The sequence below is a fragment of the Panthera tigris genome, chromosome D1 (genome assembly GCF_018350195.1).
Source record: "Panthera tigris isolate Pti1 chromosome D1, P.tigris_Pti1_mat1.1, whole genome shotgun sequence".
In the NCBI taxonomy this organism is placed as follows: domain Eukaryota; kingdom Metazoa; phylum Chordata; class Mammalia; order Carnivora; family Felidae; genus Panthera; species Panthera tigris.
In genome coordinates this window covers 107,287,981-107,312,322 of record NC_056669.1, presented here as the reverse complement: position 1 = coordinate 107,312,322, position 24,342 = coordinate 107,287,981, and the positions used below count along the sequence as shown (strand labels likewise).

At 53.8% G+C, this 24,342-nt stretch overlaps 3 protein-coding genes and 1 long non-coding RNA gene across 5 annotated transcripts; 1 reads left to right on the top strand and 3 right to left on the bottom strand.

Moving 5' to 3' along the window:
• SAC3D1 (SAC3 domain containing 1) lies at positions 1-2,561 on the bottom strand. Its single transcript, XM_015541995.2, has 3 exons — positions 2,458-2,561; positions 1,702-2,282; positions 1-601 (listed from the first exon to the last, which is right to left on the bottom strand). The coding sequence occupies exons 1-3, from the start codon at positions 2,529-2,531 to the stop codon at positions 99-101; spliced, it is 1,158 nt and encodes a 385-aa protein (XP_015397481.2). The 5' UTR covers positions 2,532-2,561; the 3' UTR covers positions 1-98.
• Positions 2,562-3,029: 468 nt separating this feature from the next.
• On the bottom strand, positions 3,030-13,313 carry SNX15 (sorting nexin 15). Of its 2 annotated transcripts, none has more exons than XM_042957777.1 (8): positions 13,073-13,313; positions 7,941-7,976; positions 7,609-7,729; positions 5,816-5,931; positions 5,568-5,715; positions 5,099-5,242; positions 3,860-4,114; positions 3,030-3,535 (listed from the first exon to the last, which is right to left on the bottom strand). In XM_042957777.1, the coding sequence occupies exons 1-8, from the start codon at positions 13,169-13,171 to the stop codon at positions 3,429-3,431; spliced, it is 1,026 nt and encodes a 341-aa protein (XP_042813711.1). In that variant the 5' UTR covers positions 13,172-13,313; the 3' UTR covers positions 3,030-3,428. The 2 variants fall into 2 exon arrangements, with proteins under 2 accessions (XP_042813711.1, XP_007091959.2); XM_007091897.3 differs by having other exon boundaries at positions 3,033-3,535; positions 3,860-4,117; positions 13,073-13,312.
• Positions 13,314-16,543: 3,230 nt separating this feature from the next.
• ARL2 (ADP ribosylation factor like GTPase 2) lies at positions 16,544-23,044 on the bottom strand. Its single transcript, XM_042957778.1, has 5 exons — positions 22,919-23,044; positions 19,735-19,845; positions 19,478-19,640; positions 17,905-17,985; positions 16,544-17,017 (listed from the first exon to the last, which is right to left on the bottom strand). Exons 1-5 carry the CDS (start codon positions 22,981-22,983, stop codon positions 16,883-16,885), a joined length of 555 nt encoding a protein of 184 aa, XP_042813712.1. The 5' UTR covers positions 22,984-23,044; the 3' UTR covers positions 16,544-16,882.
• On the top strand, positions 22,800-23,590 carry LOC122231009. Its single transcript, XR_006208105.1, has 2 exons — positions 22,800-22,969; positions 23,257-23,590. It is a non-coding gene; the product is annotated as an uncharacterized LOC122231009 (long non-coding RNA).
• Positions 23,591-24,342: the final 752 nt, after the last annotated feature.

The following is a 24,342-nucleotide window of genomic DNA, read 5'->3' as shown; positions in this document are numbered from 1 at the left end:
TGTCCCTACAAAACAAATTCCTTTTATTGTGTAGGAATGATGAGAAAAGAAACCAGTGCTTGGATCCATTCTTGGGCTCTGGGAGAGCGCACAGCTCCTCACGCAGGGGACTTCCGTCTAGCCACACCCTCATCTTCCTCCTCCGCCATGACCACCTCCTCCAGGGTGCGCCCTCCCAGTTTGCTCGCCACCAACACACTGCAGGTCCCCGCAGGTGGCAGCCCTTTCTCCGTGTAGCGACCCCTGAGAAACACAACTCTCTCCTGTCCGTCCAAGGGCAGTCCGTGGGCCTGGCACAGATCCCGTGCCTCTTCCGGCCCATCCAGGGCCAGCAGGTGGACCATGAAGCCCAGGGGCAAGGTCTGGCCTTTGGGGGTGCTCAGGGCACGAGCGAGGCGGGCCAGGGCTTCCCGGCGGGCACGGCCTATGTGGCACTGCACTGCGCAGCTTTGCAGATAGGGCAGGATCCGGAGCAGGCGGAATAGGCGGGCGGTGTTGCCTTCTCGAAAGGCTGAGTCCACAGCCAGGGCCCTGCGCAGGGCGGGGCAGGAACGCAGGGCGGCAGGTAGCTGCAGAACCTCATGAAGGGCCTCCACGGAGCCTGTGAGGGCGGAAGCCGGGGGACAGCTCAGTGTGTTTCTCTGATCAGGTCCACGTTCCGCGGCCTCAGGTTAGGCCTCTCCCCCACCCTAGCCTCCCACCTGCTAAGGTCCTCAGCCACACCCACCCCCTCTGGCCTACCACCAAGCCCTTCTCCGACCTTGGGCCGCCCACCTTCCGCTCTGGCCACGCCCCTCCCCTGGGCCAAGCTTACTTTCCCTCCCCCTGTCTCCATCAGCCCGTTCCTGAGCCTTATTGGAATGAGGTGCAGAGAGAGCCCCTTCAAACAGTCTGGATCCTCTTAGCAGAGTGAAGCATTGTTTTCGGATGAGGGAGACAGGCCCAGATGATTTCACGACTTGGCCTGAGGCTGTCCTTGAGTTCGTACGTAGAATTTGACACACACACACACACACACACACACACACACACACACACACATCTGTTTTCTGGCTTCAAACTCAGCTCTTTCTCCGCTGCCCTAGCTGCGAAACAGACGAGGAAGCTGGTTCTGCCACACCTTCCCTGTCTACCTGGTGAGGCCTTTTCTTCCAAGAGCTTCTGCCCCTGCTTCCCTTCCAGGAGAATCACAGACAATGGAACCTCGGGCCTCTTTTGTGAACTGAGGCTTCTGACCCATTAGTGGGTTGTGAAATCAAGAGCATTTTATTACAATTAAATAGGATAGTATTAGAACGCACCATCCACCCACAGGGAGGATCTAATGTCTTGAAACTTCTGTGTCAGAAGTCTCATGGGCATCTAATCATGGCTGCTTTGCAACACTGAACTGCAGGTTTAAAAAAGTTTGAAAATCACTTAGGTGAATTTTCCCGTTCCAACCTTGTCCTCTCCACTTTTATTACAAAAACACCCGAGACCCAAATATGGGAATGGACAGTCCGGAAGGCCCACGTCGGGGCTCGGCGGATCTTGCGCATTGACTCGACAGACATCTAGAAGGCAGGGATGGGGAGGGAGCTAATGGTGAGGTTGTAGAACTTCCCGTTCCTTCCCTGGCCTCCACCGTCTGTCTACAGGGAGGCACCCTTCCCCCGCCCCGCCCCCGCCCCCTGCCCTTCCGCCGGGACCCGTACTCACCCAGGTTGTAGAGCAGAAAGAGGCCCTGGAAGACGGCCTCGCGGGGATGCGGCCCCGCGCCCTGAGCGTAGCAGCGCCGCAGAGAACCGAAGCCCTCCTGCACCTGGGCCTGCAGCAGCACCGGGTCCGCTGGCCCGCGCACGGCGTCGGGCCCCAGCCGCGCCACCACGGCCAGCAGCACTGCCAGCGCCGCCTCCAGCACCCCCGCCGCCTCGGCGTCGCCCGCGTCCTGCAGGGCCAGGTCCAGCCGCACGGCGCGCAGCCGGTCCGCCACGAAGCTGGCCACCTCGGCGCTGGATGCGTCGGCGCGCTCGGCCACCTCGCCGGCCAGGTAGCGCACGGTGGCCAGCAGCACGGACGGCGGACGCAGCTGGCTCGGCGGGGGCCGGGCCTTGCCGGCGGCCGGCCGCCTGTACTCCTTCACCGCGCGCTGCGGGTCCGCGCGGGGCCGGTCGCCGCGGCACCCCGGCGCCACCTCGAAGCGGTGCAGGCGGCGCTCCTTCTCGCGCTGAGCGCGCTCGGCGGCCGGGCACATGTCCGGGCACGTGCCCACCGGCAGCTTGCAGCCGGACATGGGTGGGCTGAGGGGAAAGGACAGGCTCTCAGCATCCCGGGGACCGCGGCGGCCAATCGCTCCATTCTACGCGAGGGCTGGCGGGGACTCTGGCGGCGGAGCTGGCTGATTGTGGCGGGGCCCCGCCTCCCCGCCCGGGGCCTAGCGTCCCCACCGCCCAACGGCAAGCGCCGTCCTCTCACCGAATCTTGGCCCCTCCCACAAGGCCTCCAGCAGGACTCCCGAGACGCCCCGCGTTGTAGTTCAGCGCCACCATCTCCGGCTCAGGCGTCCCTTAAGCCTCCATGATGCACCGCGCACAGCCCCGCCCACTCCCATGACACACCAGTTTGTAGTCCCTTCCGCAACCAACCGCTTTGCAGGAGGGGCGGGGAAGGAATAGAGCCACGCCTTCCCAGGTTTCTGCCTGCCAAACCCTCGCTCTTCGCCTCTGGGCACCTCCCAAAATGGCTAACGCTAATTTGGGTTCCCCTTCATCATCCTTTTCACCCAATAACCTGGTTCAGTCGGTCCTGCTATCATTCTCTACTCTTGTTTCCCTGGAGACTATTCTCCCTATTTTCTAGATCAGGGGTCAGCAAACTTTTTCTGCAAAGGGCAGACAGTAAATGCTTTGGGATTTGCGGATTGGAATTAGTCGACTCTGCCACTATTCACCTCAGCTGGTGTAGTGGGAAAGCAGCCACAGACAATATTAAACGAATGAGCCTGATTGTGTTCCACATTTTATTCTTACTTAAATTTCATGTAATTTTCACCTGTCACAGAATACTATTCTTTTGATTTTTTTTCAACTATTAAAAAATGTAAAAACCTTTCTAGCTCATGGGCCTTACAGAAAAAGGCACTTAGGCAAAATGTGGCTGCTGGCCATAGTTTGCAGAACCCTGTTCTAGATGGGTAAACAGCTAGTTTAGGACCAGAGATGCTGCTCACACAAGATAGACAGGATCACAAGTAGGAGTCCCTGATTCCAAGGTGGCGGATGTGGTCAAGGAGCTTCAAATTCATTATTTGTCTCATTCTTGGTCCAGTTACATACAGAAATGACCCCTAGAGTTACAAGACCAGGATATAGGGCCAGGCCCCAGGGACACTAAAAGGGAGTGGCTGGCAGTGCTGGAGCTCGTCCTGGGTAGGGGTTCATGTCCTCTCATGGGGGGAGTTGGGACAGATGCAGGTGCAAAATTTCTTCGGCCCGCTTTAGATATTCAGCTGCCTTCTTCTTCACACCCTCCCGGCGGGCAGGTGATGGGTCCCCTATGGAGAGAGAATGGTTCAGCTGGGACACCTGGGTTCAGAACCCCTGGTCCAGCCCCTTACAGTTCACAGAGCATCAACATGCATCTTCCCCCCTCCCCACCCGCCCCGCTGCTCCCCCCGCTCCCTGGGAATCAGATCTATTCTCCCCATTTTACAAATAAGAAAATTGAGGCCACAAGAGGTAAAGAAACTGCCCCAGGTTATATACCTGGTCAGGGACAACACTTCTCCCCCTGGACTTGCTTGTTTTGCACCTTCCCTTCCCTTCGCTGCACTCTCTGAGACTCTGGGCCTGCCCTTCCACCTTCCAGGCCTACTCACCGGGAACCCCCTGTAGCAGGATGTGCACGCCGTCCCGATAGCCCTGCAGGGCTGCAGGGTAGGCACCTGCCTTCTCATCCCGCAGAGCCTGGGTGATGAGCTCTGTGGCTTGGCTCAGATACGCAGGGACGGGCCGTTCTTCCTCCTCCTCTTCCTCCTCCTGCCCTCCAGGCTCCCAGGGTTCCTGGTCCAGCCTTTCAGACTCCGCCTCCACTGCTGCCAGCTCACCCAGGTGGGTTGGACGGGGGCCCGCACCTTCTACAATCAGATATGGAGGACTCAGGCCAGACTGGCCCTCCTTTTCCCAGGGCCTGCTGCCCATCCCCAGAACTCTCTTGCCCATCAAGGTACCAACCTGTTCCACGTGGAGGGAAGCAGTGCCTGAGCAACTCAAGAGCCGTTTGTGCATAGCACACTAGCCATGACCTATTTAATTGATGCAGTCCTTTGCTTTTGTAAAAACAAAAACAATGACCTTCCTAATTCTTTCCTTGGGTACGCACTAACATTAGTTTGTGAGGTTTGGGTCACTGGGCCTACTCCTCTCCTGACTATAGTTGATCTACAAACGTAAGAATTCTCTCCACAAAGTTTAACGGAAGGATGCTAGAGCAACCATACCAGGCCAAGGATAGAAAGGCTCCAAACCTTGGAATGTTAGAATAACGGATTCAGAGAATCTCAGGTCTTACAACTTCAGTTGAGAACCCCCTCCATGGGGGGCCTTCCCCCTTCCATGGGGGCGGGGGGTCTTGTGGGAGGCCTCCACCTGCCAGCAGCAGCTGCAGGGCCTCCCGTGCTGCTCTCTGAACCCAAGCCTCACCCCTCCCCGATCGACAGGCCTCTCCTGCCTTCAAGATCTGCAGCGTGACCCCGAGCCAGCCGGGAAACCCCCACCTTGGGCTTCCAATGGAAGGAACTCAAACCCTCCGAAGACAGGGTGACCCCTGCCTGTTCCAAAGCTTTCTCAGGGAGGAGGAGATCCCACGGTGGGAGGTGGCTCATTTCCTTCCTCTGTGGTTGCCCACTGTCCAGGGGCCTCCAGCTTATGCGCCCTGGCACAGGGCAGGGGGGAGTATGGGGGGTGGGGACCTGCTTCCGATTCTCACTAAGGCTGAGGGCTGCCCGAAGGGGGGCTCCTTTCTAGGATTCACACAGGCACGACATGAGCTAGTTAGTGGCTCTGCCTACTCTCCTTGCCCCCGCATCAGCCCCCCTCTGCTTGTCCCAGCTTGTTACCTTCCCTGGAGAAGGGGTCGAAGAGGGCAAGCTCAGCCTCTGTGAGGGGGCCTCGGGCAGGGGAACCGGATGCCTCCTCGGTGCTCCCACAGTTAAAGAGGAGATCCAGGGCCTCCTGGGCAGGGCTGGATGGTGGGGGATCCGCTGAGGAATAGATCATTGGTGACATTTCATGCCCGTCCTTATCATTCCCCAGCTTTCAAAATGGAATTGCCTCTCATTAAATCCTTGTGGCACCCAAGGGCACAGATAAGCCCACGTTTAGGGTTGTGCCCCTTTTACAGATTAAGAAACTATAGCCTAGAGAAGGAAAATGGCCTGGCTAGAGCTCCTCAGCAGGTTAATGGTAGAGGGGCTGGAACACACCCCAGAATTTTTACTGGGGAAAATCTTTACTGGGGAGGAAGTGTGTGCCCGCCACCACCCCCAGACCCTCCAGCCCTGCCGCCCTCCCCACCCCCCCATGTACCTGGCACCTCCAGTTCCTCAAGGCCTCTCCTCTCTGCAGGGAGCGGCTGGGGCAACCAGGGTTCCTCAGGGGGCGGTGTGGGGATCAGAGGGGGTGGCAGGATGTGTAGGTCCCTGGACATGTCAGAGGGCCGGGTTACCTCCCCACCCTGCGGGAGAGAAAGACAGGGATGGGGAAATCTCCAGCGCGGCCTCGAGGGCAGGTAGGTTTCCCAGGTACCCGGGAAGAGGGACAGCAGGTACACGCACCCGGAAGAACTCCTTGAGCTGGGGGCTGTTGTTGAGTGCAGGGATGTGCACGGTGAAGCGAAGCAGGTCCTCGGCCCCCTTCCGCCGCTCCTCAATCACTGAGGCCTCGAACCGGCCTGCGGCCGCCCCAAGACAAGGGGTGGGGAGAGAGGCAGTGATCCACAGGGGTCACTTTCCTGGTTCAGCTGGAGAGGATCCCAGCAGCCTGCTGCCGTCCTCCCCATCATCTTCCCTGGCTCCTCCCGGGGAGGTGGGGTGAGGGTGCTTGCAAGCAGGGACCGAGCTCCCTAGTCATCCATTTGCCAGATGTTTATCGAGCACCTACTAATGCGCTAGATTGGTGTTGAGAAGGCGAAAGAGAGAAAAGCAAGGCCTCTCCTCTCGTGGATATCACATCCTAGACAGGCAGGGCAGCCAGCCAGCAGGAAACAAAATAGTTTCAGACGGTTTTGATGTAACGGAGAGGAAAGTAAGGCTCAGAGAGAGAAGTGACTCGGCCAAGGTCACACAGCAGGTAGCTCTGTGTTTACGGTTGCCCTGCTCTGTTCTAGATGTCCTGCAGAGTCACCTAGCTCTGACCTCGTCATCATGCTGCCAGGGGAGCAGCTGGCTGTGCTGCCCACAGCCTGGCATGACCTGCCAGCAGCAAGCCTTCTTCTTGCTGTGAAAGGGTAGCTCACGCGAGTCTACAGACGCAAGTAACGGATCAGTCCCGGCCACCCAGAAATACATCATGAGTGGCATACGTAATTTGTCATTTTCTAGTCACCACGTTTAAAAAAAAAAAAAAGTAAAAAGAAACAGGTTAACTCGGTGTTAATAATATATTCCATTTGGGGCGCCTGGGTGGGCTCAGTTGGTTAAGCGTCCGACTCTTGGTTTCTGCTCAGGTCACGATCTCAAGGTTCGTGGGTTCGAGCCCTGTGTCAGCCATCAGCGTGGCGCCTGCTTGGGATTCTCTCTCTCCTTCTCTTGCCTCTCCTGTACACACACACATACACACACACACACACACACACACACACACACACACACTCTCTCTCTCTCTCTCTCTCTCCTTCTCTTGCCTCTCCTGTACACACACACACACACACACACACACTCTCTCTCTCTCTCTCTCTCTCCCCTTCTCTTGCCTCTCCTGTACACACACACACACACACACTCTCTCTCTCTCTCTCTCTCTCAAAATAAATAAGAGATTCTCTCTGCAAAATACATAAATAAATACATAAATATAAATATATAAATAAATATCTTTATATTGAGTTAAGTGAAATGCTTTATATATATGTTTCATTTCACCCAAGCAACCAAAATAATCTCCTTTGGACACGGGATCCATAGATAAGCTATCAGGATAATTTACATTCTGTTGCAGTGTGCATTCAACCCACAGGCACACCTCAGCTCAGACTCACCACATCTGGCTCACAGCTGCTGCTTTTGGACAGCGAGGGTCTGGAGGAAACACCGGCTTGTGGGGAGGCATTCTGGTTCTAGCCATTTACGGGCCAAGCCCCTTCATGACCCTGCGTCCCAGCGGCCTTGTCTTGAAAATGGGGCTAACGAAGACGGAATGTTAAAGGGCCTGAGACGCACACTAAAGGCTAGGCTGCTCTGAGCCTCGGTTTCCCCCTGTGTGGAAGGAGGTTGTCTCTAAGGGCCCTTCAGCTCCCCAAAAGTGTTTCTGCTGGCGGTCTGGGTTCCCCTCATCCAGCCCCCGCCAGCAGGGGTCCCCTTTGCCCACCTGTCCCTCCATCTGCGGCCTGAATGCCAGGATGAACACTCACCAAACACTTGGGCACGGGGGAAGGCGGGGAACTCCTCCAGGCGGCGGAAGAGGTTGCGGTGGGTGTAGGCCAGGTCTCCATGCAGCTTGCGGAAGTCGCTGTACCGCTTCCAGACCACCACCTAAGGGGGACGCAAGACTTGACCCAGGCCGGCAACGGTGGAAAGAGGCTTCCCGCCCCCCCCCCCCCCCCCACCCGCCTGGCCCCAGCGTGGGTGTGCAGATTGGGGCATAGCACCCCCTCCTCCCAGGGCTGCGGAGTGATCAGTTGTTCCTTTACTGCGCCTGCATCTGGAATCGGGGAATGGTCCCCCTTCCTCCCAGGAGCCTCACCTCTTTGACATCCTCTGGGTCCCTCTTTGAGATGAACTGAGGAAGAAAGGCAAGAACCAGGTGAGTCCAGAGACTGACATCTGACACCCCATCACCCAGTAAAATCCAGGGAGGCCCCAGGTACCTCCCAGCACCCCCTCAAAAGGGCAGGTGCCTTTGGCTGTTGACCACGGCTATCAAGGTGTCCTGGCTTCGAGGCTTTGTGTGGCTTGGAGCAGTTTTTCTACCATACGCCAGTTTCGTCATCTGCCCGACGCGAGGGTCCCTAAGGACCCGTCCACACCCCTCGGTCCTCGGCCCAACTTTTATCTCAGTTCCTTCGTGAATTACATGCCATCCATCTGCAGCGGCCACACTAACCTTCTCTGCGTCGTTCCAACTGTAGCTTACGTACCACCCAAGGGAGCACTATTTCAGTTCCTTCAAAGGGCCAAGTCCCTGAATTTCACACTGAAACCAAAGAACCTCAAGTTCTCCAAAGAATCAGGTTCCGTCCCAGGAGCCCCTCCTTCCTTAAGTGAGGGAGACGCTGTGGGCAAACACTCCTGAGCACAGAAGAACCATCACTGGGGTTGTGACCTTCTGGAAGGGCAGACTGGGGTCTGAGGTGGAAAGAAGACCCTGTAGTCGCTATGTTACATTTCTTTTTTTTTTTTTTTTTAATTAAAAAAAATTTTTTTTACATTTTTATTTCTTTTTGAGAGACAGAGAGAGACAGAGTGCAAGTGGGGCAGGGGCAGAGAGAGAGGGAGACACAGACTCCGAAGCAGGCTCCAGGCTCCGGGCGGTCAGCACAGAGCCTGACGCAGGGCTCGAACTCACAAATTGTGAGATCATGACCTGAGCCGAAGTCGGATGCTCAACCAGCTGAGCCACTCAGGAGCCCCCCCCCGCCTTTTTTTTTTATTTTCTTAATGTTTATTTATTTTTGAGAGAGACAGAGACAGAATGCGAGTGGGTTAGGGGCAGAAAGAGAGGGAGACACAGAATCCGAAGCAGGCTCCAGGCTCTAAGCTGTCAGCCCCGACGCAGGGCTTGAACTCATGAGCTGTGAGATCATGACCTGAGCTGAAGTCGGAAGCTCAATCGACTGAGCCACCTAGGCACCCCCACTATATTATATTTCTTTTTTTTTTAATTTTTTTTTAACATTTATTCATTTTTGAGAGACAGAGACAGAGTGGGAGTGGGGGAGGGGCAGAGAGAGGGGGAGACACAGAATCTGAAACAGGCTCCAGGCTCCGAGGCATCAGCACAGGGCCCGACGCGGGGCTCGAAGTCACGGACCGCGAGATCATGACCTGAGCTGAAGTCGGACGCTTAACAGACTGAGCCACCCAGGTGCCCCAATACTGCAATAATTTTCTATGGCGACAGCTGGTCAACTACACTTATCGTGGTCAACATTTCATCATAAGCGTCGAATCACTATGTGGTACACCTGAAAATAACATAATACCGTCTGTCAACTAAACCTCAGTTAAAAATAAAAATTCTTTAAAAGTCGCACAGCAAGTAAGAGGGACAGCTAGGACCAAAACCCTGGCTTTTGCTTTTCACGACAAACTTGCCTGAAATATGTTGGGTAAAAGAAACTAGATTTAAAAACTGTTGAGGAATACATATACCTGACCAAAAAAAAAAAAAAAAAACACCTCATATCCAGAATATATAAAGAACTCCTACAGATCAATACTAAAAAGATAACTCAACTTTTAAAATTGGGCAAAACAGGGGCGCCTGGGTGGCTCAGTCGGTTAAGCGTCTGATTTTGGCTCAGGTCATGATCTCACAGTCTGTGAGTTTGAGCCCCGCGTCAGGCTCTGTGCCACCAGCTCAGAGCCTGGAGCCTGCTTCAGATTCTGTCTCCCTCTCTCTCTGCCCCTCCCCCACTTGTGCTCTGTCTCTCTCTAAAAAAACAAAACAAAACACGCACACACTAAAAAAAATTAAAATTGGGCAAAATGTTTGAGCAGGCACCTTCCACAAAAGAAGGTGTTTGGCCAATAAGATTATGAAAATATGCTCAACATCATTAGTCATCAGAGAAATGCAAATTATGCTGCAATCAGATGTTACACATCCACCAGCCTAGAATGCTGAAAATTAAAGATGCTCATGATATCAAGTGCTGGTGAGAACAGGAGTATAAAAGAGTATAACCACTTTTAAAAATCAGTGATTTCTTTCTCTTTTCTCTTCCTTCTCTTCAGATTTAAAAAAAAATTTTTTTTGATGTTTATTTTATTTTTTTTTTATTTTTGGGACAGAGAGAGACAGAGCATGAACGGGGGAGGGTCAGAGAGAGAGGGAGACACAGAATCGGAAGCAGGCTCCAGGCTCCGAGCCATCAGCCCAGAGCCTGACGCGGGGCTCGAACTCACGGACCGCGAGATCGTGACCTGGCTGAAGTCGGACGCTTAACCGACTGCGCCACCCAGGCGCCCCTTGATGTTTATTTTTGAGACAGAGGCAGAGCACAAGCAAGGGAGGGGCAGAGGGAGACACAGAATCTGGAACAGGCTCCACGCTCTGAGCTGTCAGCACAGAAGGCGATGCAGGGCTCGAACCTACGAACCATGAGATCATGCCCTGAGCCCAAGTTGGACGCTCAACCGACTGAGCCACCCAGGCGTCCCTCTTAAGATTTTATTTTAAGTAATCTCTCCACCCAACATGGGGCTCAAACTCACAACCCCAAGCTCTACTGAAAGAGCCAGGCAGGTGCCCCGAAAATTGGTAATTTCTAAAATCTATTTATTTTGAGAGAGAGTGTGGGCGAGCACAAGCCGGGTAGGGGCAGAGAGGGAGAGAGAGAGAGGGAAGGAGAGACTGAAAAACCCAAGCGGGCTCTGCGTTGGCAGCACGGAGCCCTACTCAGGGCTCGAACTCACCAACCATCGGGAGATAATGACCTGAGCCGAAACCAAGAGTCAGATGCTTAACAGACTGAGCCACCCAGGTGCCCCCCAAACTGGTAATTTCTAGAACAACTACACAGGTACCTATCAAATGACCCACTAATTCCACTCCTAAGTACATACCAAGAAGAAATGGGTGCATATGCCCATAAAAAGACTTGTACATGTGTTCATACAACTCTACTTGTAGCAACTAAAACACTTTTTAGATACAACCCAAATGTCCAATAACAGCAGAATGAATAAAGAAATGGTGGTGTATTTATACAAGGGACTAATGCCACATGGCAATGAAAAAAGAATACTTATACATGTAACAACACAGATGAATTCCAAAAACACCATATAGACAGTGACGAAGGCCAGACACAAAAGAGTACTTGCTGTGGATGATTCCATTTGTATGAGGTTCAAGAACAGACAAAACTAATCTGTGGCAAGAGAAGTCAGGTCAGTGGTTACCTCTGTGGGAGTAGGACTATAGATTGGGAAGGAACAAAAAAAGACAGGGTCTATATCCTGGTCTGAGCGCTGCCTGCACAGACGTATACATATGTAATGTAAAAATTACTGGGCTATACACTTGAGAGTTGGGCATATGTATGTAAATTATGTGTCAGTTTTTAAAAATTTACAAGGGGAAATAACAACAACAAAAAAGGAATACCGGCAAGTGGCTTGTAGAACGTCACTGTGTGTTACACATATCTGCTTTTTTTAATAGTCTTTTTTAAAAATTTTTATTGTTTTTTGGTTTGTCAGGTGATTATCTGTTTTTTTCTTTTGTAAGTTTTCATTTAAATTCAACATAAAGTTAATATAAAGTGTAATATTGGTGTCAGTAGAATTTTGTGACATACCTAATTTTTTTTAAGTTTGTTTCTTTTGAGACAGAGAATGCAGGGTGGAGGCAGAGAGAGAGAGAGAGAGAACAGGGTAGAGGCAGAGGTGGTCGGGGCAGGGGGGAATCCCAAGGAGGCTCTGAGCTGTCAGTGTAGAGCCTGACTCAGGACTTGATCTCATGAACCTCGGGAGTAGATCCATGACCTGAGCCTAAATCAAGAGCCGGAGGCTTAACGGATTGAGCCACCCAGGCGCCTCTGACATATTTGCTTTTAAATATAGGGTTTATCTGCAAGGATAAATAAGAAACTAGCTGCATTGGTTCTCACAAAGATGGCAGACAGATGGGGATGGTAAGGGAGGGAAAATTATTTATCTTTAAAAGTTATAAAAAATATGTCAAAATAATGCATTTACTTGTTTAAAAGTGCTTCAACAGCAAGACTTCAGGAAAAGGCTACAGCTCCTTGCCACACCCTTCCCACCCCCCTCCGTCTCATCTTTCTAAGGGCAATCTTTTTGCGTTTTTAGGCCAAAGTTAAGGCATAAAGGATATGGGGAAAGCTCATTTTAAACATCTAGGATTCTGCACTTAAGTCACTTTGGAAGTATCTTTGAGTTTCTGCATCCTTTTAACAGTTACTAATGCACCAGTTTAATAGTTGCCTAGTTCAAAATTCTAAAGGTACAAAACAATTTATAGCGAAGTCTTCCCCAACCAATTCTTGTATGTCATTCTACAGATACTCTTTTAGACTGCTTCCATTTTTTAATTCTTCTCTTGGTTTCCCCCAAGTATCTATAAACTGTGCTTATAAACGTTGTTACTGCTACATACGTCAACTTTCGTCTTCATCTATTGACCTCCCGCTAGGACCGTGAAGATAGAGACTTACTCTTCAGATTCTTTTGAACTGTATGAATTTTTAAAGCCACAGAGCGGTGTTTTCTGAAGAATTAAAAATGAAAGTCTTTTAAAAAGGAACTTTTATGTAAACATCAAACAAACCAGTTAACAAAACTTACTCCAAGAGACTGGAGAACTGATATTTGGATGGAACAGAGCTTTCCTGTTAATTTAGAGAAATTCACAGCCTGAAGTGAAGACACCACACGTTGGGCGTGGGAACCCACCCCTCCCACTCCGAGAACTGCCGTCCACGCCCTTTTAAAAGGACAGCGCCCTCCCAGGGCCTCGCCCCCTGAAGGCTAAAGAAGTAAACGAAGGCTCTTACCGCAGCCTCCCCTTAAAGGGGAAATCCATTTCTGTCGTCTAAAAAGGGAGCTTCCAGCTGCTCCTTGCCTTAAGGTAAAACCCGGCCCCCCTCTAGTTAAAAGGGTAAAGGTCCCCGCCGGGCCCCACCTCACCTGCGCGGTCACTTTATATTCGGTGTAGCCTTTGGGGTGGGTCCGGGGATCGGAGACGGTGTAGTGCCGCAGAAAGTCGTCCTTCGCCTGGCGGGACATGGCAACCGAGCTGGAGCGGAGCTGACCGCCGGCCTCTGCCTCCTCCACGCCGCCCCCGCCCCTCCGGGTCAGTCCCCGCCAGCCACCGCCTCGGCCGGGCTTGCGCCCTCCTTCCTTGGGCCTAGGGAGCAGTCGCAAGTGACGGCGCAGCTCTCGGCCCAGGCGGGCGGCCAGGGAGCGTCTAAAAAGTTCACGGTTGTTGGTAAAGCGTGAACTGGGGGATTGAAGCTGGGGAGGTTGGATCGTTCAGCTCTGCCCCGAGGTCAAACCCGCCCCATCAAGCATCGCCAGCTTCTCCTCTGCTTCCCAATTCCCCGCTTTCATCTATCCACCCACCTTTCACTGTGTCCAAAGTGTGCCAGTTGTAACCAAATCATTTCCCTGTCTCCCTCCATAGGATTCGATAATTCATGTTTTCAGGAAAGGTAAGGGAAGCAAAAGAGAATTCCAGAGAGGCAGGATGGCTTCACAAGTTCTGAAGTCACACTTTTCTTCTTCTTCTTCTTCTTCTTTTTTTTTTTTTTGATAGCATTTTCTTTCATTTTTTTAATCAATTAATTTGTTTGTAGTTTAATTTACATCCAGGTTAGCACATGGTGCAATAATGATTTCAGGAGTAGATTCCTTAATGCCCCTGACCTATTTAGACCACCCCTCCTCCCGCAACCCCTCTGGCAATCCTCTGTTTGTTCTCCATATTCAAGAGTCTCTTACGTTTTGTCCTGCTCCCTGTTTTTATATTATTTTTCCTTCCCTTCCCTTCTGTTCATCTGTTTAGTATCTTAAATTCATCATGTGAGCGAAGTCATATGATATTTGTCTTTCTCTGACTAATTTCGCTTAGCATAATACCCTCCAGTTCCATCCACATAGTTGCAAATGACTTTTTTTTTTTTTAATGTTTATTTTTGAGAGAAAGAGAGAGTGTGAGCAGGGGAGGGGCAGAAAGAGAGGGAGACCCAGAATGTAATGCATGCTGCAGGCTCCGTCCAGCTGTCAGCACAGAGCCTGTTGGGGCTCTTGAGCTCAAGAATGACTGAGCCACCCAGGCACCCCTGAGGTCACACTTCTTACCAGCTGTACGGGTTTCCTTTGATTACTGGAGCCTAAATCTCTCATCTCTAGAATGTTTATAATAGAGGGTGTTTTATAATAGAATCTCCTGCAGTGGATATTTCTTTTTTTCTCTTCTTGGCCTGTCCAGCATTCACCCCCTTCTCTCTGTTAGCACCGTATCTTTGTTTGAAGATAGTTCTCTATATGTGTAGCCCTTCAGCCTCCTGCCCCAGAATCCAAAGGTGTTGGCTCCTTTCCTTGCCCCAGCTCCTGGGTCGGGGTGGGGGACTCTCTCCTGAAGGCTGAGTACCTTGAGTGAGGGACCGAGGGCACAGTGTCTGGCAAGGGGACCAATTTGTCCCTGGTGTGCAGTGTTGGCCGCAGATTTAGCTGCCCAGCCCCTGGGCACTCCTGACGTCTGGCATCCCGAGACCTCTGTCGGGGAGACCATGAGTTCCGGGTATCCTTCCAAGAACCATCCAGTTGGCTGGGGGCAGTTGTGATCAGTATCTGGGGCAGGCCGATGAGAATCCTGACTGATAACCACCCCCGCCAGGGTGTGAAGCTTAAAAGCAGTAGTGTGAGTGAGGCCCTCAAGTGCTCATGGCCACTCCTGGTGCCGGAACTCAGATGTGTGGGCACCGTACTGCCAGTCTCCAGACAGAGGTGAAGGAAACTCCCAAATAAGACTTGTGGAGGCTCAGGCAGAGGGTAGATAACCAGGAGGTGTTGGGGAGGGCGCTGAGATGGGCTATCCCCTTGAACGGTACACACCTCTGCAGACCCATTTGCTTTGTTTATTTATAAGTGTTTATTTATTTATTTTTGAGAGAGAGCACAGGCGGGGGAGGAGCAGAGAGACAGGGAGACACAGAATCCGAAGCAGGCTCCAGGCTCTAACCTGGGCACAGAGCCTCTGCGAGAGGGTAGCGGTAGCCAGGGTCTGCACGTAGCCTTTATTTCATGTTCCATTAGATATAAACATCAAAGAGCCTCAAAGTATGAAAGGGAGCACAAAGGGTCTTAAACATGAACGAGACCCACATCTGGTGTTTATGTGCAAGCACGCAGGGAGCGCGTGCAGTTTCACGGACTGCCAGGCAATTACAGTGGGTCTGTTTCTTAACTGCCTTCTGGGGGAGCACGGGGCTCTGTACCTCGTGATGCTGTCGCGTTCGACAGCCTTGAGACCGGAACACTGCGGATGTTTCAGCTGTTGCCCCCTTCACCCTCCGGGGCTTACGATACATTTTCTAGAAATAACTCCACAAAGCCCCGTTCCTATCTAGATCAGTTTCCCCCGCCCCCCGTTCCTATCTAGATCAGTTTCCTTCAGACTCCAGCTCCACCATTTCCATCAGCGGGAGGAGCAGAGGGAGGAAAGTTGCAGATTCCCGGATGCCAGCAGGGCTCCCCACGTTCCCACTGGGCTGAGTGCAGGATGCAGGCTTTCTGCCACAGCTCACACTCCCCATCTGCAAGCCTTGGTAATGAGTATGGCCTTGTTATTTTCTTCTTTTTCTCCACCCATGCATAATTCATGCTTTAACTCAAGGATGCTGCTTACTACTGAGGGCGCCCCGGGAGGACTTGACCCCTGCGGTGACTCATCTGGATCAGTGGATGGCTGAATTCACATCCACTGGATCTGCTTGAGCTCTTACTGGTTCAAACAGTGATAATTATAGCTAACACTGTGCAGTGCTTGTGACACACAAGACACCCACCCATTTGGTCCTTGTCCCAAACTAAGCAGGTCGGTGCCATGATCTCTCCCCCAGACGGGGACACCGTGGCACAGACAGGTTAGGCAACTTGCTCAGCATCATCCCGTGAGTGGCAGAGCTGGGGTTTGGCTCTGGAGCCCGGGTGTGCTCACGCACCGTAGGGCTTGGGAGCGCGGGGACCACAGAGTGTCTCACACAGAGGACAGGGCAGGTCGTTTTAATCTTCTACACGGTAGGACAGGTGATGTTCTGAGTTTGTCTACCTAACGCCAATTTCCCCTCATCCACCCTAACAGAGCCCGGATTTTGCCCATTCCCTCTCCAGGAAGGAATCCTAGCACCAGGTTAGGAGCAAATCTCTGTGTCTTTCTCGCCTTTAACGTCACTCCCTCTGGGGAGCCTGCCTGGACTCTTCCAAGTGGGATTCGTTGCCGCCCTGTCCTGTGCTCCTCTAATTGTCTGTCCCTGTGACACAGCCGCGGTTAACCCTCTGACTGAAATGACCCGTTCCTTTCTGTGCCCTGCTGCGCCCTGGGCTCCGGGTGGGGGTCTTAAAGTTGCTGGATCAACGCATGACTCTACCAGGAAGTGGGGCGGGGAACGGTTTATTCTCACAGCTGAGCAAAGGATGAGGCCCACAGCCTTGGTAGCAGCAGAGGCGGCCCCCTCCCAGCCCCAGCCCTCTCCTCCGCAGGCGGGCCGGGTCAGGAGCCAGGGTGACGGCCAGGGCAGCAGCCCTCCGGCCACGGGAGCCGGCCGCCGAGAAGCAGTGGGTAGTGTTAGCAGCAGCAGGTTACGGAGTGGGGCGGGGGGGTGTTAGTCAGGCTGGCCGACTGCCATCCCCCCCGTGGATGGTGCCTGATGAGGGCCGGGGGAGGGGGCTGGACTGTGAGGTGTGGGGGTGGGTGGGGGGGACGTCTGGAGTGGTTCAGTCGGCCGTGAAGACGCGGCTGGAAATGTCATCCAGGAGCCAGTCGATGCCAGGTAGGAGGTTCTCCCCGGTGACGGCGCTGCAGCCCTGGATGCACCAGTGGTGGCTGTGGATGGAGTCCAGCTCCAGGGCCTGGGAGGGGGGGAAGATGACGGTGGGCCCTGGGGACCACAGGCCCTGCCCACTCACCGCCTCTTCCCTCTCCTGGCCCACGGGAAATCCATGCCTCCCTTTAGGGCCTGCTCTCAGGAGCCTCCCCTGGCCCCTGGGGAAGATCTGTCAGCCCCTCAGGGCACCTGGGCTCTCGGCACCCAACCCCACCCAACCCCACCGGCGCTACCCCTCAGTAACTGAACAGGGACTCAGGCTCCTGAGCATCTGCTAGGATCCAGGCATTGTGCTACGAGCCCCACAAACGTCCTCCCATCCACTCTTCCCAAGGCCCAAGGAGCCAGGGATTGTTGGGCATTTTACTTAGAATACCTCAGAGAGCTTAAGCAACCTGCCTTAGGTCACACAGCCAGTAAGTGACAGAACCAAGATTCTAGCCCTACTCTTTCTCATGCTGCTGCTTCAAGCTCTAGAATCAGAAATAGGATCGATACAATTTGGGGACACAGAGGCCTGTGTTTAAATCCCGGCCTGTCTGCTCCCTGGCTGTGTGACCCTGGGTGAGTCACCCAGCTTCTCTAAACCTGCTTCGCCATCTACAGAGTGACAGTAACAGTTCCTAGTTCGTGAGGCTGGGGTGAGGACTGAATGTCAAGATAATCCACGCAGAGAGCCTGGCATGGGAGCACTCACTACTGTCTGGCTGCTATTGTCTTGAAGGATCATGTTCGCAGGCCTGCCCTCCCCCAGGCTGTGGGGCACAACCGTGTCTCATTAGTCACTGACTCTCCAGTGGCCTGCATAGGCCCTGCCACACAGGAGAGGCTACTAAATGCTTGTCGCACAAGTTAACAAAGAAAACGTGTGCCTCTTTTCCTCCACGAACCTGTGCCAAGGCCTGGACTCACCTCACAGATGGCGTTAGATGACAGCGCTCCGGGTAGGTCCTGCTTATTGGCAAAGATGAGGAGGGTCGCTCCAGCCAGGCGCTGGGGGAAAAAAACGGGGGGGGGGGTTGGGAGTGGGGGCTCAGAGGGCAGCCCGGCCCCTCCCCTCATCACCCAGAGCAAGTGGGGTCAGAGATCTACCTGGAAGATCAAGGCAAGGCCCTGGGGTGGTAGGCCCAAGTGGGGTAGCACCATGGCCATGGTCTGTGAGTCCAGCCATACTTGGAGCGGGTTGGGGGGGTGGGGTGCGGAGCCCTAGGCTGGGGCCCAGTGGGCACCTCTCCCCTCTATGCCTCAGTTTCCTCCTCCATAAATGGGGAGGGGGTGACGGACATGATGATCCCCAAGCCCTCTGGTTCTAAACGGCTCCCATATCCCATGACCTGATATGCGCAATGAATGCAACTGTCCTGGAGACCACGGGGTCTGCTGGAAGTGACCTTTCCCTCTTGCAAGTTCATGTTGCCCTTTAACTGTGCACTACCCTCACAGGCCTCACTCTTGGCCTCTGCTTCCAGTTAGTTCCACGTGTGTATTTCCGCCGGGAGTCCCTCCACATAAGCAGGTGGATCTAGCCCTGACAGATGGCCTGGAGGTGCCAGGCCAGGGCTCAGCACTGACATCCATGATCTCACTGAACCTGCTTGACACCCCTTGGAGGTGGCTCCTGCTACCCCAGGTGACCTGTCCCTGTGTGCCCAGAACAGTCCTGTTGCTGTCTGTTGTCCCTGCGTAAGTATTAACAACTTCCTCTTTCATTCTTAAAAGTGTCCTTGTTTTCAACTAAATGCAGCGTCGTAACCCGGACAAATCCTGCAGCAGAAAAAGGAGACTGGTGGAAAAACTGGTGAAATCCAAGTAAAATCTCTAGTTAAGAGTGACTTACTAATGTTACTTTCTAAGTTTTGACAAATGCAGGGTGGTTGCATAAGATGTTAACAGGGGAAGCAGAGTGAAAAGTATTTCTGTTTCTTCGCTATCTTCGCAACTTTTCTGTAAAACTAAAATTTTACTTAAAGCGTTTTGGCCCAGCTAATAAGTTAGCGGAGCACCCTAATTATAATGCCCAGCTCAGAAACGAGGAAGTGGAGGTTCAGAGAGGTTAAGTGCCTTGCCTGAGGTCACACAGCAGAGAGGCCAACTCCTGAGCCAGGCTCCACTGCTTCCCAAAGCTCCACCCACTGGCCTCAGATGAGCCTCCCGAGAGCCCCATTCAAGGTGCAGAAACTGAAGTTCAGGGTGGTGGAGCGGTGACATCACGGGGACATGAACCCAGGTCCCAGTTCATAGCATGCCCTGCCCACAGCACTGTGGGTTTCCCTGGGCCAAATGTACAGGTTGTCTCTGCCTCCCCAAGGGTGGGCACCTGGTGAGGGCTCAGTGAAGGAACAGAGCCCTCCCCCACCCCCCAGGTGTTCCTTTGGGGTCACGGACCCCTCAGGGAATCTGCTCACACATCCGCGTATGTGCACAAAGTTGTGGGGGCCTGGATGGAAGCCTGGCTCCCCCCTGCTTGGCCAGCCAGCCTGCCCACCTCCTCCACCAACAGGCTCTGGAGCTCCCGCTGGCAGTCCTTCATGCGCTGGCGGTCGGCGCTGTCCACCACCCAGATGAGGCCGTCGGTGCTCTCAAAGTAGTTCCGCCAGTAGGACCGCAGGGACTTCTGGCCGCCCACATCCCAGATGTTCAGCTTGAATCTGGGCGGGAATGGGGTGGCCAGAGGGTCAGCCTGGCCCCTCACCCGCCCTCCCTGCCCTACTCTGGGCCAGCCCGCTGCAGGGCCCCCACTCACCCCGGTGTTCCAGGGTCTTAATGTTGAAGCCCAGTGTCGGGGAGATGGTGTCGATGTCTTCCCCGTTGAACTTCTTGAGGATGGTTGTTTTGCCAGCATTGTCCAGGCCTCTGGGGCACACCAGGTTAAGGAGAAGTCCCCGTGCTCTGCCCAGGGTGGTGACATCACCGCCGTGCCCCTCTTTTAGGGGACCAAGTGTTTCCCGCCACGTATCAAATGAGTTGAGCACGGGCCTGAGCCCCAATGTATCGGCCCGTGAGAAATGGGAAAGTATCAAGAAATAAAGATTTTATCATCTCGTCCTGACCGAAGATTCCTTCATTCGCTCTACAATATTTATTGAATACTGACTATGTGCCGGGGCCTCCTCTGGTGCTGGGGGGGGGGGTACCCCAGAGTCAAAGTCCCCACCCTGTGCACCTTCTAGTCCAGTGTAGAGACAGGCGACAGAGTGCAAACAAATGAGAATCAAGGTACCGTCAGCTCCTGGTGAGTAAGGAGTACAGCTAAGAGGCTTTCGGGGAGGGCCTTTGCAGGAACTTCCTTTAGCTCGGGCACCCCTCTCGGGGTCTTGGGCTGAGGCCCAAACGATAAGAAGCCAGCTTTCCAAAGGGCTAAGGGAAGAGCATTCTAGGCAGAGGGAACAGCAGGAGCAAATATCTGGAGGTAGCCAGCCTCACCTTTCTGTTTCCGGAATATTCCAAACCCTCTGCCGCTGAGTGCGCAAACAAACGGGAACCGCCCTCCTCTGTCCTTCCAACGCTCGCGGGGGCTGGCAGCTGGGAGCGGGCCCAGGCGACTCAAACCAGTGGAATGAGGGGGAACCAAGAAGCTCTCCTGAGACCCAGCCTTCACCGCCGATTATCCAACTCCAACTCCATCATCCGCTGGATCATTCCCATCAGCACACAAGCTGGTGTCTCTCCCACCTTAGGAGAAGCAAACGTCACCCTCTCTTGATCCCTTCTCCCTCTACTTATTCCTTTACTTCCTTCCCTTGACGGCAAATCTTCTCAAAACCATTGTTCGTAGGCACCCTCTCCAATTTCTGTGTTCCCGCTCGTTCTTGAGGCTTTTGCGGCCACCGCTTCCCTGAAACAGCTCTTACCGAGGTACCTAAAGACCTCGTGTTCTTCTCCTGCTGGGCAGTAACCAGGCCTCGTCTTCCCGCACCATCAGCAGCACCTGACACAGTGGCCTGCCCCCTCCTCCACTGCCTCACCTGGTTCTCATCGCCCTGACCTCTTATCTAGGTAAGCGCGGTCCTTTCCTCTGTCCACACTCATCCCTTAGAGCTCTCACCCAGGACCATGGCTTCAGATACCATCTGGTTGTTTTTTTTTTCTTTTTGAAGCTTATTTATTTATTTTAAGAGCACATGCCAAAAAAAAAAGAGCACATGCACAAGCAGGGAAGGGACAGAGAGAGAGAGGGAGAGAATCCCAGGAACTCGATGTGGGGCTCGAACCCAGGAACCAAGAGATCGTGACCTGAGCCCAAATCAAGAGCCGGAAGCTCAATCAACTGAGCCACCCAGGTGCCCCGCAAACACCACCTTTACGCTAATGACTCCTAAAAGTACACATCCCACCCAGCTGCTCCCCTGGACTCAGTCCCTCTCTTCAGCTGCCCATCTAGCACTTAGAGGATGTCTCAGAGGCATCTTCCGTGGCCAAACCCGAGTTCTCCTCTTTCTGAACCTGCTCCTTGCCCCCCTTCCCCATCTCAGCAAGTGGTTCCTCATTCTTCGAACCGCTCTGGCCAGACACCTCAGAGTCAGGCTTGACTTGGCTCTCCCTCTCACTTTGTGCCCAATCCAGGAGCGATTCCTGCTGGGCCTGTAGGCAAAATGTTCCCCATCTTCCATCACCTCCCTGCTTCCACCCTGATCCAAGCCACCCTCCTATCTCGCCTGTGGCAGAGCAATGGCACACCTAACCTGAGATCATGCTTCCTCTCCACACTTCTCATCGAAAGGAAAAGCCAAAAACCAAAGGCTCTTCAGTCCCCTCTGTCTTCATCTCGTAATCTAGTAATCACTCTCTCCAGCCACACTGCCCTCCTTGACATTCTTTTGAACACACCCGTTGAGTTCCTCCTTCCAGACCTTTGCGCTCGTTCCTTTTGCGTCAACAAATTTCCCTAGATATCCACGTGATTCAGTCCTCACCGCCTCATCTTTACTCAACTGTCAATTTCTCCACTCCGGCCTTCATTGACCACTTTATTTAAACTGCATTTTCCCCCCCATACGTCCTATACAGCTTACCTATTTGCTTTCTCCCCACAGCATTATGGACCGTCCAAGACGGTGGGGTTTGGTTTTGCTGTTTTACCCCAGCCCCTAGGAGAGTGCCTAGTACATAGTAGGCACTCAGTAAATATTTAATTGGATGGGTGGATTCTCGGTGCCTTTCTAAAAAGAGAGCTTTTTAAAAGAGACGTGATGTGACTATTATAGTTATTTGTACACTTAAATGTCTTTTCTCCCCTGCTAGGGGAGCTCTGGGTGAAACCCGCCCAGCTCCGGGATCGCGGAGTCCCGACGCGGCCAGGATAAGAGGGGGCAGAAGGCGTGCAGGCGCCTGTTAACGGGACTCGGAAGGTCGGCGGGGCCCTCGGGCCTACACGCAGTCAGCCTGGGCAGAGGACGGGAGATAACGACCGGCCGCGGGGCCACACAGACGGGCAATTGGACACAGGGGTGAAAACAACCCGAGGCGTCTACACCCGCCTCCCCCCAAGCGAGGGCGGGGCCCGCACGCCCCCGGGATTCCGACCTTGAGGGCGGGGCCGGGGTCTGGCACCCTCGGACAGGGGAGGAAGGTCAGAGCCAGGGAGGACAGCGGCCTCACGCTCGGGCCAGACCGACGGGTGGTGGCATCCGAGTCGCCTCCGGCCCTCTTCCCCGCCCCCTGCATAGGGATATCTAGTCTAGCCGCTGCGCCTGTAGGCCCTCACCTTTGGCCTTGGCAACGGAGACCCCCCCCGCCCCGAGCCGGTGGTACGACCTCCTCACGCCCCCCCACCCCGCTAGAGCGATTGGTAGGGCCCACGTGCGTGACGCACAATGGGCAGTTGGTACGCGCCGGCCGCGCACCCCGCGCCCGGTAGGGGGCGCCTGGCACCGCCCGCCCGGCGGGGCCCCCGCTACCCTCGCGGCTCCGGCGTCCAGGAGGATACAGCATGAGCAGTCGCAGCTCCCGCTCTTTCTGCTTCATCTTCTTCAGAATGGTCAGAAGCCCCATGGTCCCAGTAGCCCCCTCCCGGCCGCCGTTTCTTCCTAGTCCCGGGACCCCTCTCCCTGCTCCTATTGGCTATCACGCCCACCGACCGCGCAATCTATTGGTCGGCCTGTCGCTGGGTCCCGCCCTCGCTCCCACGTGACCTCGAAGCCGCCTGGCGGTGGGGCCGAGATGGTCCCTCTAGCGGTGCTAGGGGCTTCTGCGGGGCCACCTGCGTTAACCCTTCGCTTCCCGAGGGCTTGGGGGACGAGGGCACCGCCATTCCTTCTTCCCCAGGAACCCAGACTCGGCCAGGAACGGAAACCTGGATTGTATCTTGGCTGCACAGGGGGTAGGAGTTGTGACTCAGGAGTCGGAATCGACAGCCCCAAGGATGTTGACAAGCTCGTCCGGGGGCCAGTGTAAGGCCCTGTTCCCCGGAAACATGATCCAGGTCCTGCTCATCTTAGGTCTCGGCATCATTCTAAACCTGCCAGTTACAGGGCCTCCCCTTTTCCCCGTCTCCTGGACTCGTAGAGGGTGGGCCGGGGATTCTTCGTCGCGGGCGAAAATGCCCCCTAGGGGCCGTTTCGAAATGTGCTGGAACATTTTGGGCTTGTCCCAATTACAAGATATAGTTCCTGTTGTTTAGATGACACAAAGAGTTGTTCTGCCTAGGATGCCCATCATTTCTCGTTTGAGAAGCACTGGTTTTCATTTTGCCAGTGAGAATATTGAGACGCACACGATGGTTAGCACAGTGACTGGCGTGTGGGAGTTACTCAATAAATATTTGTTATTGAATGAATGACTGTCCCAAGAGTTTGGTTCTTTACCTTAGCGCTCAAGTCCTGAAGAAGTGAAGAAAATGAGGCCAGGGCCAGGCAAACTGTAAAGTCAGAAGGGTGAGCTAAGCTGATGGTCTTATTTTGAGCCCTTGCCCCATCCCACTGCAGGGTAAATGTGAGTGGGTAACAGAATAGGCTCTGTCTGGTGCTGGGGAGAGAACAGTCAGGCACAAGCTGAAGATAATGGCTGATTTCTGTGTGATTTGTTTATAAAGCTCGCCACCTTTTCTACTTCACCCTCCTGGCAACCCCGAGAGGTTTGTTTCCTTTTTGTAGATAGTGATAGTGAAGTCCAGAGAACTTAAGGAGCTGGGGCAGCACTTTATTATTTTTTTTAATAATATTTTTTAATGTTTATGACTTTTTGAAAGACCGAGACAGAGTGTGAGCAGGACAGGGACGGAGAGAGAGGGAGACACAGAATCCAAAGCAGGCTCCAGACTCTGAGCTGTCAGCACAGAGCCCGACGCGGGCTCGAACTCACAAACCCCGAGATCTTGACCTGAGCCGAAGTCGGATGCTTAACCGACTGAGT

What these genes read in the sequence shown, in the direction of transcription:
- SAC3D1 (XM_015541995.2), bottom strand. Translation starts at nt 2,531, where the DNA reads ATGGTGGCGCTGAACTACAACGCGGGGCGTCTCGGGAGTCCTGCTGGA. An exon ending in GTGGGAGGGGCCAAGATTCG is followed by an intron (nt 2,283 to 2,457) that starts GTGAGAGGACGG and finishes CTTTCCCCTCAG; the next exon opens with CCCACCCATGTCCGGCTGCA. An exon ending in CTTTCTGCTCTACAACCTGG is followed by an intron (nt 602 to 1,701) that starts GTGAGTACGGGT and finishes CCGCCCTCACAG; the next exon opens with GCTCCGTGGAGGCCCTTCAT.
- SNX15 (XM_007091897.3), bottom strand. Translation starts at nt 13,171, where the DNA reads ATGTCCCGCCAGGCGAAGGACGACTTTCTGCGGCACTACACCGTCTCC. An exon ending in AATATAAAGTGACCGCGCAG is followed by an intron (nt 7,977 to 13,072) that starts GTGAGGTGGGGC and finishes TTTCTTCCTCAG; the next exon opens with TTCATCTCAAAGAGGGACCC. An exon ending in TGAGGAACTGGAGGTGCCAG is followed by an intron (nt 5,243 to 5,567) that starts GTACATGGGGGG and finishes TCTATTCCTCAG; the next exon opens with CGGATCCCCCACCATCCAGC.
- ARL2 (XM_042957778.1), bottom strand. Translation starts at nt 22,983, where the DNA reads ATGGGGCTTCTGACCATTCTGAAGAAGATGAAGCAGAAAGAGCGGGAG. An exon ending in AAGACCCTGGAACACCGGGG is followed by an intron (nt 19,641 to 19,734) that starts TGAGTGGGGGCC and finishes ATTCCCGCCCAG; the next exon opens with ATTCAAGCTGAACATCTGGG. An exon ending in AGAGCCTGTTGGTGGAGGAG is followed by an intron (nt 17,986 to 19,477) that starts GTGGGCAGGCTG and finishes TTTTTCCCCCAG; the next exon opens with CGCCTGGCTGGAGCGACCCT.